Consider the following 16,881-nt stretch of genomic DNA (forward strand, 5'->3'; position numbering starts at 1 on the left):
AATGACACAAGGCTCGAGGGCGGGCCTGGGGCGGGTGAGTCTCGGAGGGAAACAGGCCTCTGTGTCTGCTCGCTATACGAATCTCAAAGGTGAGTGACGGGCCAGTGAATGGTCAATCGGTTTGTGTGGGGAACACAATGGGGCTTTCATTTCATTTTTCTTCCGTGAAAGACGGCGAGAGAGACAGAGGAAGGGATGGGGCTGATGTAGGGGGGAGTGGGGGTGGATAGCAAGAGAGGATTGGGGAGTTCCTCAGACTACATGTAATTACGCCTCCAAAGTGTGGGTGTGGGGGTTATATTGATTTTGTTTTCCAGAAGGCAGGGGACGAACATAGGCAGGGGACATGGAGGCGGAGGTAGATGGGACTTGTTTTACAGGAAACCTTGTTTACATCCCAGGCCTATTAATTTGATGACAAACGAGCGGACAGAACAGACAGGCCAGCTCCCTGACAAATGGGTCTTGAGTTGCCATGGTGACAACCAGGAGGTTGTGAACCGTGGGCAAACAACAGAAGGTGACTGACAACCCCATGTCACAAGATGTGTACATACCCTTAATTATTTTAAAATGCAATACATCATAGGCTTAGTTGACAAATTGATTATAAACTTTGTCATTGTCATCTACACAAGAGTTTATAGAGGTAGACCCAAGAGTTGTCCTTTCTTTAGATTAATGTGATTGACAAACATTTTCAACTTTGGTTATGTGAGATAATTGCCCCTTATGGATTTTGTTTTGTCTGTGACTCAATAAAAACTCAAGAGAGGATTGTTATTAGAAGATAATATTTATTGTAATATATGATGTAATTCATCATAATATAATGATATATGTTTAGTATATATACTGTATTTACATGGGCCACAAGTTACAACAAGAGACATAGACAGAAAGCAAACATAGAAAAATATTAGTATTGGCACAGTTAAGCTTCTATACAGAGTACCTCTTAAATTAAATAAATACAGAATTAAATACTTGTGACAGTCTCACAGTGACTTCATTTATTTTTTTTATTTTTTACATTCATGATTTGATACAGAAGGGATTATGTCAGATGACCACACAATGATGGCTGGGAGGCAACAGTAGTCAAATTAAGGATCAGATCGCACTTCGCTAACAGTGCATGTCACATATGACAAAAAAGCTGCCTGAGGGGCCAACACACACACTCTCTCTCTCTCTATCATACATACACACTCGCATACACAAAATGACTGTTCTACATACATAATAAATTACTGAAACAATAAATCCTTCAAAAACTCAGCTGGGCAAAGTGTCAAACTGATCTAAAATCTAACAACAAAATACAAAACCTGTTTAAACATCACACAGTTCGGGGAAAGTGCAACCAGCCACCCAGCACATTAAGTATACTGTCGAGATTGAGTGCACTCAATGTAATTGTAATTCATGATATGTGTGAAACAGGGGATAACATACAGTACAGCTCCCCAACCATCATCACAGACTAAACCCTGATGATGTTAGTAATCCAACATGAAGTAGACCAATGCCTAGCCATATGTATTCCACTCACTCCCCTGCTATCAACCAATCAAAGCAATACTTTTGTAATAAATCACGTTGATTACAAGCAGTGTTCAACCAGTATAAAGTACCAGACCCCTAAATACCTCAATTCAACAGTAAAGAAGAAAGTCTTCCAGATAATAGTATTTTAACAGATGCCTTCTCTGGCTGGCTCTTGCCATTCCACAAATACTTAAGAAGCACAGCCCCAAACATCTATGTTTCTTTTTTTGCAGAAATACTTCACATATTGGGTGAGCCACTGGTTTGGAACCACTGAACTAAAATGCCACCACTACGAAGGCGAGTTTCTGTTCAGCATATGAGTGAGTGTGTGTGTAAGTGTTGGAGGGTCCTTCAGAGTGCACCGAAGTAATATCGCACGTGTCCTTGCCTGACCTTGACCAGATTGGCAAACACCTGCCTCATTGCTATGCTGGAGAGCAAAGGTAAACAACACCCGTCTCACCTCACCCACAAAGTCAGCAATGCAAACACACTGCACACAAGAGACCGGGGGGATGGGTGGAGAAATGTACCTAAAGGAGGGACGAAGAAGATGTGTGTGGGTGGGGGGGGGGGGGGGGGTATGATGCAGGGGTCACTTTGGCAAGGGGTCATTGGGAAAATGATGCGGTGGCTGTCAGCCGGCGAAGACTTGCTTACTCTAGTGCCAAACGACACCGGGCTCCATAGCCCTGAGGTTGGTCATTTAATTGCAGTCATTCATGCAATGACACCCTGCGCATGGTGCGGTGTCACCGCAAAACAAACAAAGAAACAAACAATGACCACAACAAATGAGTGACAGCGAGAGCAGAAAGCCATTTTGCCAATGAAAGAGCACTTCCATTTGTCACTGTATGTTTTCCTTTTTTCTACCCATGTCACTCTGGTTTTCAAGGACAGTAAGCAAAGGTAATGGCTTGCAAAACCCCAGAGTTAACAAAGTAAGGGCAATTGTGGCAGTGGTATTTCAGACCACATAACAGATATTGATAATCAAACAATAGATACATATTACAGTTAAATGATACATTATACATGTACCTATTCCAAAAATCATTTCTAAAGCAAACAAACGTTCTAGTAAAATCAAGTTACTTTGTAGGCCATTGTAGGATCCTTCAATCTGAGAATGAGATCTTTCGAGATGTACTGTATGCATGTCACTTTTGAGTAAAAGCTGGGAGTTGAATTGGGAGATCAAAATGATCATCAAATGAGGGGGACCCACACACCCATACCCCCCTACACCCCCCCCCCCCCCACACCACCACACACACACACACACACACACAAAATAATTCATAAAAACAAAGAGGCATACATAAATAAACAGAGGCCAATACTTACATAGTGGTTTCAACGTTACCAAATGGTTTGCATGATTCATTAATCAAATGTCAGTAGTAAATAAATGCAGTCAGTGGTTAAACATTACAACACATGTAATGTAATGTTTTTAAAACGTTAAATAATAGGACGCAGTAGTACTGTGTTAAGCCTTTGTTAGACAATTAAGGCAATATGTGGTTAGCATTTTGAACTAACCGAGTTGAGACATGACAGTCGATTACACTGAAACACACAGAAACTTCATTAGATCTGCTTTAACGTCAACGTGTTACCACAAGTTAGGATAGGAAGACACACACAAAATGGAACACTATCCTGATTTGGTCTGTTGGAGATATGAATTCAAGCCGTCACAATTACATGAAATCATATATGTACAGCACGAAACGTACATGAGTCGATAAAAAATAAAATTATGTTCCTTCTCAGAGAGAAGTGTTCAGTTGTTTTCTCATATGGTAAAAATATTCCCACAGACATCTGTGGGCTAAAATGTATATCGTATATAATAAAATGTACAGTACAGAGAGGATCATTCCTCTCCTCAAAACACTTCTAGAACTTTCTCCTTCAAGTAGAATGACACCCAGTGGCTTTGACTTCAAGTCATAAATGGCAAGAGCGCTAAATGGTGTTGATCGTAAATACAGTTTGGTAGTGCTTCATAGCCTAAGGCTCTTTATGCCCTTTCTAGAACTCTGAGAAACCATGCATTTCTTCATAATAAATAGTAACCGTGATGATGTGACAGAGTTAATAAGTTAATAGTATAAAGGCAGACATCAGTATCGAATATGGTTACAGCTAGCCTACCCATCAAGTCTCAGTGACATCATTTGTTATGGAGTTTCTCGTCAGATGGTGTAGGCCTTGGGTATTCGACTTGAACATAAATCAAATAAATAACAATTGGAACCTCATATACTGTATACCATAATATTTACCATATAATACACACTTCATTTTATTTTATTTACCACTTGGCGTTTGAATACTGAGCACTATAGACCCAGCAGAGAGCAGCTCTGACCGAACAGAACCTGGTTGGCGTGTGTCTATTTGAAGTAGTCGAGCCCGGCCACCAGGAAAAACTTTTCCAGAAAGAGCTCAGAGTCAAGGACGGCGATATGGGCGGCGCGGCCGATGAGCGTGTTGGCGGTGTTGGGCAGTGCGTGGAACACGTTGTGTCGGATGAGGCGGCAGTCCTTGGAGCCCAGCAGTGGCTGCAGCAGGTTGTTGATCATCTCTGTGTAGACGGGGCCTGGACAAGAGGAAGAGATTCACATGAATGTAATTACACATAAATACAATATACATACTGTACCTACACACATACTGTATAGTATCCATATGCAAAAGAAACAGGCAGAGCATGCAAACGCACTTTGCTGCATCACAAAGTATAAGCAGGTGATGGTAATAACTATGATAACTGTCGCCAAGAGAAAAAGAATTACAAGGACTTAAAGACTGAGACACACATGCACACCCATGTACACATACACACACACACACGACACAAGAGCTGTGTCAGACTGCATCATCCTTCCAAGATGCAAATATGTAAACATCTATATAAACAGACACAAAACCCCCCTACCCACACACACAAAAGCATCACTAAATCCCGACTTCATGTTTTTCCTCAGACAGGAAAAAAAAGCTGTGTATATTTGCTTGCACGTTTCCACACATGCGCACACACACACACACACACACACACACACACACACACACACACACACACACACACACACAAACAAACAACAACATCTTTAATCTTTAATCACTTTTGCTGGCAGACAGATTCAGTTAGTCCCAATTGTCTCTACGTGTGTCTGACTGTGACCTGATGGATATGTTTTGCTGTCAGAGGCAACAGTCTGAGATTGTGCAGCCTCAAATTTCTTGCAGTTTTTTCCATTAACGAGGCAAAATGTATTACTGTACATAGCAGACTCTGAGGCCACTAGTATGCCATGGCGGCAACAGCCAATAAAGCCTCTGAAGCAATAACATATCAAAGCAAATCGTTATGGGGAGCTTAAGTTCAGCCCAATCCTAATTAGAAACGGTATAAGTACAAGGGGATAGCAGTTACAAAGTGAGCATTATAATGCAGCATTATTGTCTGTTGAAGTCAGTGGCTTGTAAGTCACACTGATTTACCTTTACCACACCTTTAACAGCAATGATGCAGTGGTAGATTTTAACATTCAATTCTCAACTCTGATTATCATGGAGATCACAGATAATGGATAGATGACCAGTGGCTCTTTAAATGTTCAATATAGGAGTAACACTGTACAGTATGTGTGGGCAACTACATACATTGACCAGCGGCAAGCAGCAGATTTCCTACTTTTTGCTAAGGTTTGGCAGTGGAACAGTCGTATGGACAGCGTTTAGCTAGCGTTAAATAATTGAAACAAAACAAAAACGTTGAACTTGATCAACTTTCAATGTCTAATGCAAGGCTTATCAATTGTCGGTTTAGGCAATAGAACGTAGACCGTTTGTGTGACTTAGGAACAAGATATAACTTCTATTGAATTATTATGGTTTCAGCGTTGTGTTACGCTTTAAGGCTACTGCTACATTATTTCCAATGTGATCCCCACCTAAAGGTAAAGGAGACTGATATTTAGCAGACATTTCTACCAAAAGTTGCAGACTGACAACAGTAGGTTTGGGAATCAAACTGGGGACCAAACAATTGACAGTTGGAGAACTACTGCACCACGCCACACAAATTTTAAACTACCGACTCAACAAGGCAAATCGGTGAAACCGTAGTCCAATCTGATCAAACTTTCCTGCTCTACTATCATGACAGGGAGGTGAACTTAACTAGATGTGGTATAGTGGTTAGACTAAAGTGATTGGAGCAATCCATATAGTCTCTTAACTGGCACGCTTGCCAATTCTGCAGGGGTGTATCAAAGTTGTGAATGTGCCAGTTACATCTGCTATTCCCTCTAAAAATGAGCCTCCAGGGAGAGCTTTGCTAAAAAGTAAACTTTGGAATGTCTGAGGGATTTCATCTCTACAAGAAACAAAACACGTTCCTGAAGGAAATAGTAAAGTTAAACACACAATAGATTGTTTGTTGTTTGAAAGCAAAAGAACGAATGGGCCCACTGCCACCAGCACATTAGAGAACTCCCCAAAATAGATCAGAAGTCACATCACATGCTTTCTCTTTTACATTGCTCCATCTGGCATTGACGGCAGATTGGTTGTCACAGATTTCCCGTTCTACTCCCGTTATTGTCTGACATTGTGATGAAATCTCTCCTGTGACACCCTTGCCTTGCATACTAGGAGACATGTGTGACCTCCCATGAACCAGCTGACAGAAGGATGTTGAAAGCCATGTAGTTATGTTTGATATGAGAAGCGGTAGGGTCAAGTTCAAATCAAAACATTTTCCTTTTACAATACATACTGCAACAGCGACAGTAATCATGTTCATCTTGCTGCATGAAGAACCTTTCACTCCCAACCTCTCCAGTGATCTCATACAGGACTTAAGTAGCCCTGGGCCAGGGAGAAAATCTCATCACTAAACCAGTTCAGAGAAAAAAAAATCTCATCACTAAACCAGTCCAGAACATTCTGGACCCAAGACTCGCTGTTCCTGTAATGTAATATATTTTGTTTCCTGTGACATGCTCCTACTTGATTAGAGGTGAGTGGGCTTGACATGAGTGGATTTGGGTTTGAGGTTTGAACTGCCCACCTGTCGTGCGGTCCCGGAGAGCAGTTCTGCACATCTCGATGCGAGCGGAGTGGAATGGAACGTAGCGGTCCTGGGGAGACGCCACCAGCACCACGTTTTTGAAAAACTGGAGTCCTGGAGAGACAAAAGCCAATTAGATGTTTCACGGTGTGTGTGTGTGTGTGTGTGTGTGTGTGTGCGTGTGTGTGCGTGTGCGTGTGTGTGTGTGAGTGTGAGAGAGAGAGAGAGAGAGAGAGAGAAGAGAGAGAGAGAGAGAGAGAGAGAGAGAGAGAGAGAGACTTTTTTCATGCACATGCAAGTCTGGGTGGATACGTTCAGAAGATGTTAGTTTACTTTAATTTCTCTTTGTATTGGAGCGTTTGGTTTGTATTCATACCACAAGCACTGAAACACCACTGTGGTCTAACACCTCACGACTGATAAAGTTCTTTTTGTCTGATTTCCTTCTCCCTCCTCACCTCCTGCTCTAGCTTTGCTACCGTTGCTAGCTTGAGCTACGAGACTGACAGACAGCTGTTTTGGATTATGTCGTCTGCTTGTCATTGCTAAAGATGAAAACACAGAGTGGGGAAGTCAAAAAAAAAGAGCAAATGAGAAGATGAGCCATTACTCTTTCTCAGGCTTAGCTCCGAAATGTCTGACGAAAAAAGGAAAAGAGCAGGGCTTTGGCGAAGAGGGGAGGCACTCTGTGATGTGACTCCAGGGTAGCTCAGCTAAGTCTAAAGCAGAGCTCAAAGGGAAATGGGTGACAGACTCCCGCCATCAGAGAACGATTTGATGTCCTCACTCTCTCTGAGAAACCATGACTTCCAAACATGGAAAAAAAAGAAAGAAACTCAGTGATGTTGAAGTCTACGCCACTACTCCCAGAGTCTGCTTCTTCTGCTTCGTCTGTGTTTTCATTCTCCTTGCTGTTATTGTTGTGTTCTCATTGTCCTGGAGTCTGTGTCTGCGTTTCCCTCTCTGTCTTTTATTCCCCCTTTCATTAGGACTCTCTCTCTCTCTCTCTCTCTCTACTCTACACATGCATATATATCCCTCTTCTATTCTGTCTCCCTCTCTCTGTCTCTCTCTCTCTCTCATACACACATATACTCCTTGCACCTGAGCGGGCACACACACACACACCTCTATTCTCTTGTTTCTGTGTCTCTCTGTGCCTCCCCCACTTTCCTTCTTTCACACACACATACACACACACAGAGGCACACACACACACACAGACACACACACACACACACACACACACACACACACACACACACACACACACACACACACACTAACCTGGTTTCTGGCTGAGAAGGTAGAGGAAGGTTTTGCGTGGGTCGGTGTGATCTCGAAACGTGAGCTGGAGGAGGGAGCCAGATTTCTTGAGCTTCTGCATCAGCCACAGGCCTATAATCGCACAAAGAACACACCGCACAAACACACACACACACACACACACGTGCACGCGCACACACACACACACACACACACACAGACACACACACACACACACGTGCGCGCGCGCACACACACACACAGACACACACACACACACACACACACACACACAACAATCCTTCATAAGCACATATTTTGAAATAATGATTTTATGTAATATGTAAAACTTTTCTTTATGAAATATGCAATTCAATACATAGAATTTTTAATATGTTTGCTTGGGAGTCAGAGGCATGAGCCATCCCATGTATACACACACACACACACACACACACACACACACACACAGAGACACACACACACACACACACACTGAAAGCAGTGCAGTCCAATTTCACACAGGACATTGCTGTATAGGAGGGTGTGATCAATCAATAGGCAATTCTTCTTAAAGGTTAACAATTGGTTTTGGGTCACTGGTTTACCTTTCTAGGAGCGTGGTAATGAGGGGGTCAAGGGTCAAGTAAGAATATTGAGGTCAGAAGAAGTCGTTGACCTTTAATGCTGATATTGGCGTCAAGCTAGGGTACCTGTGCTAACGAGCGTGCTGTTGTTGTACAGGGTTCCTAGGTGAGGCCCGGAGAGGGAGAGGAACGTGTGGAGTTTGCATAGGTAGCATCGGAACCGGGGCCTCGTCAGAACTGAGCGGATGATCACATTGCCCAGGGAGTGTCCAATGAAACTGTAATGAAAAAAAAAAACACAACATGTTACATTTTCAGAACTAGTCATCCCTAAACTACTGTGTGTGTGTGTGCGTGTGTGTATGTGTGTGTTACAACTGGCTGTGATAAAAGCACTTCTCACATCAAACTGTTCTATTTCCTCACTACATCTCATCATCTTTCAGCACTCTCAAAAACTTTTTGTGTCAAATTGCTCTGTGCTTTGAGACTGTGATGAGACATCTTAACCACTGATGATGCGACAACAGATGTCTCACTCTGTGTTTAGACTCCCAAAGGATTTTCCTTGGGGAAAACTTCAGGACAAATAGTCTGTGAAAAGTTTTCTTTAAAGTTGCTCAGCCTGAAAGCTGGGATTCCATTGCATGCTGCACTGTCATTCGAAGTTGTGTGTGCGTGTGTGTGTATGTTTGTGTGTGTGTGTGTGTAGGTGTGTGTGTGTGCGCTTCATTTGTACTCACATGGTAACAAAACTGGAAAACTTAAGATTCAATAGTTAACATAACAATCATATTTGTTATACACACATGCAGTCATATTTTATGATTTGATAATGTTAATGAGGTCGTCTGCTCTAGAGTGGGAGTAAAACCTAAGTGGTACTCATCGTAGCATTGGGTAATACTGCCATCTGCTGGTTAGAGATGATCATTGCAGGCTAGCACTAACACCATGGCCAATGACCAGTGATTTTAACATCATTTTACGTTAATACATGTAAATGTTTTTAATGTAATTCTTTACAGGCCACGTACATTATTCTGTTTGCATGATTCAGCATGTACAGATTTCAGCATTAACAGATTAACTGTTGTTCATGATAACTATAGTACCTGGCTATTGTTATGGACGCTTGATCATATGTGCTCCCATTCAGACAGGGAAAATGCATTTTTAACATCTTTTGCATCTCCATACTATCTGTGAAGTTCCCCACTACTGAATCATAGCATCACTGATCCCCTCTTTTGTTGAACCATAGTCATCAGCACAAAGCCAACATCAAAATACTTGCAAATGTTTGCCAATGTTTGTGAATTTCATCACATCTCTGATTGGCAGAAGTCAGAAGAGTAGAGTATAGAACTAAGCCATAGAATAAACTGCAAGTCTATAAGCACTCCTGCTCTGCATCACATGTGCAGTGGATATGGGTGAACATGTTACATGTCAGACAGTGTTTTGGCTGATGCTGCTATATTGTAAAGAAATTTAGGATCTCCAAAAAAAAATAATGTACAATGTTGTTGTCTGTTCTGAGAGATGGAAATATGGATATTATAACATTTTAAGCGTAATAGGCCTATTACATCTAGCAATGGCCTAAGAGAGTCAATCTAGTTACTGCTTCTTACTAAATCACTAACAACCAACTAATACAACCATGTTGTAAGTCGCTTTGGTTAACAATGTGTCAGCCAAATGTAATGTAATGTAAAGGATAAAGGATGCTGCATGCTTTTTCTGCTCTCAATCTGCAGGGGTTTTTTTTTAATTATTATATAAACTAAATAGTTCCTCCCATGCATTTGAGGCTAGGACATAATGTGCTGAATTCAAGGCATGTACCTTTTATTTTTATAATTAGGCTTTATAATTAGGCTTATGGAAATACTGGCACCTGATACTGGGACCTCATACAAAGTCATGCCTAAACATGATACATTTTCCTGGTAAAATTGAAACGTGCATTTTCTATCATGCTGAATCCAAAAGCCATGAAAACTCTCTTTATACCACTATCTAATTAACCGAGAGAGCAGACATGTGCTTCAGGTTAACTCCTTGCTCATGTGGCCAAATTAATATTGAGTAAATGAGCAAAAAGTCCTGTCCACACATGTCTTATATATGGGAGAATCCATATCACACTAGATCATGTTAGTTTAAGCACTACGTGTTGTCTTTATGGATAACTTTATGTAGATTTATGTGTATTGTAGTGTGATTTATAGTTTTATGGTTTCTCTGCAGTGACAGGGTGTAATTTTTGTGTGGGAGAAAGACTGATGATCAGTGTAAATTACTATAAGATGTCTGTGTTATAGGACCTGTCTAGTGGTGTGATTATGATGTGACAGATTTTCTCTAAAATCTGTAGGAATCGATGGAGGGTAGACAGGTAGCAGACCGATTTTGTTTCAATTCATTTTTCTAACCTTGGCTGACCTTACTCCAGGAAAAAGACCCTTCTAAGTTGTCTGAAGCCCTCAAAACAAGAGTCAAACTCTTTAAAACAATGCTACTGTATGCATGAATTGAGACATTCAATTGTGTTGTTGTTAACGTATGCTCGTACCTGATCCTGTTGATGGTGAGATTGTAGAGCTGAATATGCTGAATGATTTCATCTAGAAGTCTGTCTGTCATTGTGTCAAAGTCTGCAAACGTGTCCGTCTGACAAAACAAACAAAGTATTAAAATAAGTCATATGATTACAGAACTACATCTGTGCTCACTGTGCAGACTGACTTCAACCGGGCCATACCTGGTTGCGTTCTGACATGAGGAAGTCCAGGCGGGATCCTGGCAAGCCCAGCTCTATGAAGGTCTTCACCAGACGCAGGTCTGCACTGTTGCCTAAAGGGAGTGGAACAGGGGCCCAGAGGTCAGGGGTACAGCAATAGACCTGCAGCATTAACTGTTGCAATAGCTTAGCCACGATATTTGGCTAAGTCATCAGTGTGAGTTTGTAACAGACTAATGTTTGTATATGGGCCGCCTGCCTAAGGCAGACAAAAGAACCACTGATGTATTAAAAAGCAATCAAGGGACTCTTAAGCACTTCATGCGTTCAAGTGCAGCAGTTTTTTTTACCTGTAGGAGAACAAAGAGTTTGAAAGAATGAATTATAAGTGAGTCAGTCCATTAATCTTAAATGTAGTCATTTATAAAGAATACCACTTACCGGTACTTACTGTATATTGTTATTACTTATTTCTAAGTGTGGAAATGTTCTTTTGTGATTAGTCATGTCATGAAAACAATAAAATTAGGTTTCTCAGTATGCACAAATCTGTCCACAACAGCAACAATAAGGCGGGGATCACATCAGCCAGCGGCAAGCGGCAGCGGCAAACGTAACGCAATGCTCAGACCATAATAAGTTTTGTCTCGTTACTAAGCAACACAAACGATTTGTCAATTGAATAAGCTCACGTTGCGCTTTGAAAGTTGAACCAAGTTCAACGCTCAGCTTGTTCAACGCTAGCGTTACGCCAGCGTTGCTACCGTTCCCCTGCCGAACCTTAGAGAACAGGAAATCTGCCGCTTGCCGCTGGCTAATGTGATCCCCGCCTAACAGTTTCCCTTTTACAGTAGAGAAAATCTGTGAAAATCCTTGGCATGGCAACAACTCATGCCTATCTGCATTTACACGGGGAACTATCCAGTTATTGTCTAGTGCAGAATTTCAAACACCTCTTTTCCCGTACCATCAAGGCCGTGAACACAAACAACAAGATGGATGCCGTCCTCAAACTCCTCCTCATCCTCCTCTGGGGGAAAGTAGGGCAGATGAGAGGCCAGGTGGGGCAGGTCACTGTAGAGCGTGGCCTGGAAGTTCAGCTCTTTCAGCAGATCCTCTTTAGCCTTGTAGAAACTGGACATCAACAATACATTTGAACTGGGGGCCCAGAGGAAATCTTGAAAGCACTATTACTGACACTGAGGCCTTTCCTGAGTATTGTGGTGTATCACTGCATGTTGGCATGCTGTACACTGACGTAAGTGGTTCAACAAGTTTCTGCAAAGTATCGCTAGCAGCACAGTATTATCCAAGACTGTGTAAATTACACTTGCATCACTTAAGGTTTACCGTTTGATAGTGTCAGAAAGTCAGTAGAACATAAGAAGAGATCACTGGAAAATTTAACTTTCCATGTTTTGTTTGACATCTAACAGTAACAGTGAAATGTTCCACTCACTAGAGCAACTTCTTGTAGGCCTATTCATCTGTGCTCTGAAAGCACTATTACTAAGAGAGGCTATTACAGTATAGAGTATTATGGGATATTGCCAAACTGGCTTTACCATCATATGAATAATGTGAGTGGTGCAGTATCTCTATGATAAAAACAAATCTATCGATTTAGAGTACGGATGCCTCTATAAAGCCAGACGGAATTAAAGAAAATAGCACCCTCTATGTTTTGTAAGAGAGCTTTTAACAGGAAAAGTTTCTACTCACTAGAGCATCCGCTCATTGGTCTCTTCGTCTGAGCTCTCCGACGTCATGGTGGACGAGAGGATGGTGAAGGAGCCCAGGGGCTGATGGGTAATGGGAGAGGTCGCCTGCCGCGCCGAGATGCCGCTGATGGAGGGCGAGTCTCTTAGCACTGAGGAGAAGGGCAGGCAGGTGGGGGCGCAGGACACGGACATGTTGACCACCTCCACCACCTTCTTGTTCACAAAGGACAAGCCGGAGCTGGGAGATGTGGTCGCTTTGTCTCCCCCATCCGCCTGTTGGGCCTCCCTGGCAGTACGGCTGGCCAGACCTATGAGGTCACTGCACCTCTGTCTCTCATTAGACGCGAGCTCTGCAAGATCACTGGACGTCACGTCTTTGAGATCACTGCCAAGGTCAGTTTCATCTGCCATAGGTAAGAAGCCATCAGCTCTTTTTCCAAGTGAAATCAGGTGCTGTTCCGGAAAATTCTGATTTTTCTCTGAAAACTGTGCCTGTGAACTGTTATCACTAACACCGTCTGTAGATGCTGTTAAATCCAGTACCACCTTATGCTCACACACCTCCGTTTCACACTCACAGAGTTCCACCTCTGCATCAAATGCACTAGAATCTTCCAAACACTCCTCAGTTGCTATCTTAGCCTCCTGAGTCCCCTGCCCTGACATAAAGTGCTGGAACATCAGTTCTTCAGGGACAGTGCTTAATATTGACATTGCGTCCAAGTCAATCTGGCCTTGAAACTCTCCTGCATCATCAGGACTCGGGGCTGTGTCTTTGGAATCAAGTTCATCTGTTTGCACTGGGTTTACACTCCATGCTAAGTGGGTATCGTCCAGCAGACCCCCATCCAGTTGGTCCCATAGGGGTAAGAGAGAAGGCTCCATGCTCACTGGGCAGTTTCCTCTTTCTTTGGTGGGTTCGCTTCCTTCGTCCGGCGTTGCCTCGCTCGTCCCTTCCTCCTCCCTCTCTTCATTGTCCTGCCGTTCAACGTCCATCCCGGCCTCAAACTCTTCCGTTTCGCTGTCCAGCGCCTCCGGGTCATCCTCGGTGTCGTCCGGGCTGCTGATATGTGGTGCCGAGGCCGACTTGGTGAGTGTGTTGAGCGTCCGCCTGGCGTCGTCCTCCTCGTAGGGCAGTGAGCTGATGGAGGTGAGCGAGGCCTGCGTGCCACTGGGCAGGCTGCCGTGGCTCTCCGTCTGCAGGCCCTCCAGGGAGCCCGGGTGACCCGCCCGGTGACCCCCCCTCACGCCGGCCTGCTGGAGCAGGAGCACGGCCTCCCCCCCACTCCGGCCCACCCGTGCCTCGGACGACCAGGCAACCGAGCTGGGCTCGCTCTCGATGCCCGAGTCCGAGATGACGGACGAGGAGCGCTTCATGATCTTGGAGTCCCCAAGCTGGAGGCGGTCCTCTGCTCTCCGCCTATCAGGGTACAGCGGAGGCGTGGTGGGTTGGACGGTGGGTGGGGCTTGAGTCATGGATTGGATCGGCAGGGTGTCAATCACACTGTCCCCCTCGTCACTCTCGTCATTCCCAATATCCTTTGTGTGTGGCTCAAGAGAACGGTTGATTATGTCCCCATCCTCTAAATCCAATCTCTCAGGCTGGTCTTTCTCAGGAAAGGACGGATCTATTTTGGCTCTGGGGTCCTCCTCCCATGATGTATGTACACTCTCTGGGATGATAGCATTTCGGAGCTCTGGGCATGTTTGGTCAGGCTGGATGATGTGGACAGTGTGACAGACTTCGCTGGGCCTGACACTGGTACACCTAAGGCCTGTCTTGGGGCTGTCAGGTTGCTCTACATCCCTCTCCAACTCTGTCTCTGCCTCATCCTGTTCTTCCAGTGTGTAAGACAACGGTGGCGTAATGTCCCCACAAGTCAGGTCAGTTTGGTCCCCGCAAACCTGGTTCCCTGCATGGTCCCCACAAGGTTCACACACTTCAGTGTCCGTCTCTTGTCCTATCGGGCAGATATCGGTGAGCAGGTCTGTGCAGTCCTCGGTCTCTGGCCGCTCCTCAGAAGCATCAGGTAAGTCACTGCCCTGCACAGCTCGCAGACGGGCATCGCCGTTGGCAGCAGCAGTTGGAGAATCAGCGGGCGCTGGAGGCTTGTCGGTGTCGTGTGGTGTTGGCACTTGTGGTTTCCACTCTGAAAGGAACATTTGTAGTAATGCTCGAGTTAGGACAGAATGTCTTGCAAATTTGGGTTGATTACAGGAGAACTGCAAGAACTGAACTGAATTCGGAAGATAATATGAAGGGGTTGCTCCTTCACACTAAATCCTAACTATGTGAATACACATAGATGCTTTCATTTTGTAGTAAGCTCTGAGCAATTTTCCCTTACATTGATTTAGAAAAAAAAGCTTTTTTTTTTAAGTATATATTTTTTGGGCTTTTTGTCTTTATTCAAACAGGACAGTGAAGATAGACAGGAAGTGAGGGGAAGAGAGAGATAGAGTGGGATAGGGACATGACCGCAGGTTGGATTTGAACCTGGGTCCCCGTGGGCACTTGGACCCGTACATGGTACGGGTGCTGTTGCGCCACAGCACCCCCAAAAACTAAAAGCTTTTTAATGGGCATTTTAATTGAAGTTCAAAGACTAGGCTTAATCCATGTACGGGAAACCACCCAAGAGAGTTTCCTTAAAGTTCTGGAGATGTACAGTAGAAGCTGAAACAATGTCCTCATGAGAAGCTGTCCTACATTAAAAAAAAAAACAATCAATTTGAGGCGAACTCACCCACTCTTGGACACTCCACATATCTGTCTTCAAAGATGATGGGCAAGCTGTTCCAGTCCCCGTCGATGTCCAGGCACTCCACCGGCAGCGGTGGCATCCTGGTCAGGTAGTCTGAGCTCCGCACCTCCCCTGCTACCTGGCTGTGTCTGTTTATCCTACAGACAGCAAACATTTCATAGAACGTTTACACACAGCTATCTGTGCCTTTTTTCTTGGAACTGAATCCATTCTTTGCATCAAAGTATACATCAATTGAGCATAGGTGAAATTTATGGAGTGGGTAAGTGGAGTGAGTGTTAGTGAAATGTGTTAGATATTGGATGCAACTGAGCTGAACAGAAAACTAAAATGTTCTGCTCTAACTGAATTAAGTGAATATGAGCAAATCAATGATCTATCTACCTGTCTATCAATCTCTAATTCTCATTTCCCCTTCCTCATAAAAATAGCTTGATTAAAATCACACATCTTTTCATTAGATGGTAAATAAATACCCACAAAATTGTTTACAGTTCTTAAACTTTACTGGCTCTCTTCCCAGACAAAATTAATTATGTTTGGGATATAACAGCCATTTAGAAAACACTTGTTTCAAATGTGTTGTTGTTGTTGTTGTTGTTGTTAAACTCCACTCATTCACATGCTAAGTCCCAATTAGCTACATACTTATCATCACCAGAGGAGGAAACGATAGACTTGAAAGCAAATTGTTAAAGAAGTAGGTTCTATTTCCTGTTTGAGTATGGAAATTAAACACTATGTACAGTAAGTCCTACCTTGACAGGCTGTGTATGTGTACTTAGAGTGTGGTTGAGAAAAAAGGCCATATCCGGCTAGCAAAAGGGACTTACAGATCTTCCTGGAAGGTTAGAGACAACTCCTTTGGGTGTTCAGTGAAGAAGTAGGCCTCAGAGAAACGTCTGACCTGCATTTTTACACACAGAGAATAGCAAAACATGATCTTGTTCATTTGACTATACCACCTTTTGAGCAAGCAAGATAGGTGATGCAATAATGAAACATAGGACAAGAGGTAATGAATATTTAACAAACCCATAATGCATAAACCATTATCAGTAGTGACTGTCTAATGTGAAAGATTTATATCTGAGTACTTTTGAGTACTCTACATTGTATGTCTGCGTTATTTTGTTTTCGTATG

The 16,881-nt window shown here is 43.3% G+C and overlaps 1 protein-coding gene across 6 annotated transcripts in view; it reads right to left on the minus strand.

Moving 5' to 3' along the window:
- Positions 1 to 998: 998 nt before the first annotated feature.
- Positions 999 to 16,881, minus strand: part of fam135b (family with sequence similarity 135 member B) — a 51,252-nt gene continuing 35,369 nt past the window's right edge. For all 6 annotated transcript variants that reach the window (XM_042076065.1, XM_042076061.1, XM_042076064.1 and 3 more), the window contains 10 exons: positions 16,571 to 16,644; positions 15,720 to 15,874; positions 12,974 to 15,122; positions 12,219 to 12,385; positions 11,273 to 11,364; positions 11,084 to 11,181; positions 8,629 to 8,780; positions 7,937 to 8,047; positions 6,650 to 6,763; positions 999 to 4,168 (listed from right to left, as the gene is read on the minus strand). In XM_042076065.1, coding sequence (XP_041931999.1) covers positions 3,963 to 4,168; positions 6,650 to 6,763; positions 7,937 to 8,047; positions 8,629 to 8,780; positions 11,084 to 11,181; positions 11,273 to 11,364; positions 12,219 to 12,385; positions 12,974 to 15,122; positions 15,720 to 15,874; positions 16,571 to 16,644 — 3,318 coding nt within the window. In that variant the 3' untranslated portion in view covers positions 999 to 3,962. The remainder of the gene's footprint in view (positions 4,169 to 6,649; positions 6,764 to 7,936; positions 8,048 to 8,628; positions 8,781 to 11,083; positions 11,182 to 11,272; positions 11,365 to 12,218; positions 12,386 to 12,973; positions 15,123 to 15,719; positions 15,875 to 16,570; positions 16,645 to 16,881) is intronic.

The sequence above is a fragment of the Alosa sapidissima genome, chromosome 21, assembly GCF_018492685.1.
Source record: "Alosa sapidissima isolate fAloSap1 chromosome 21, fAloSap1.pri, whole genome shotgun sequence".
NCBI lineage: Eukaryota > Metazoa > Chordata > Actinopteri > Clupeiformes > Clupeidae > Alosa > Alosa sapidissima.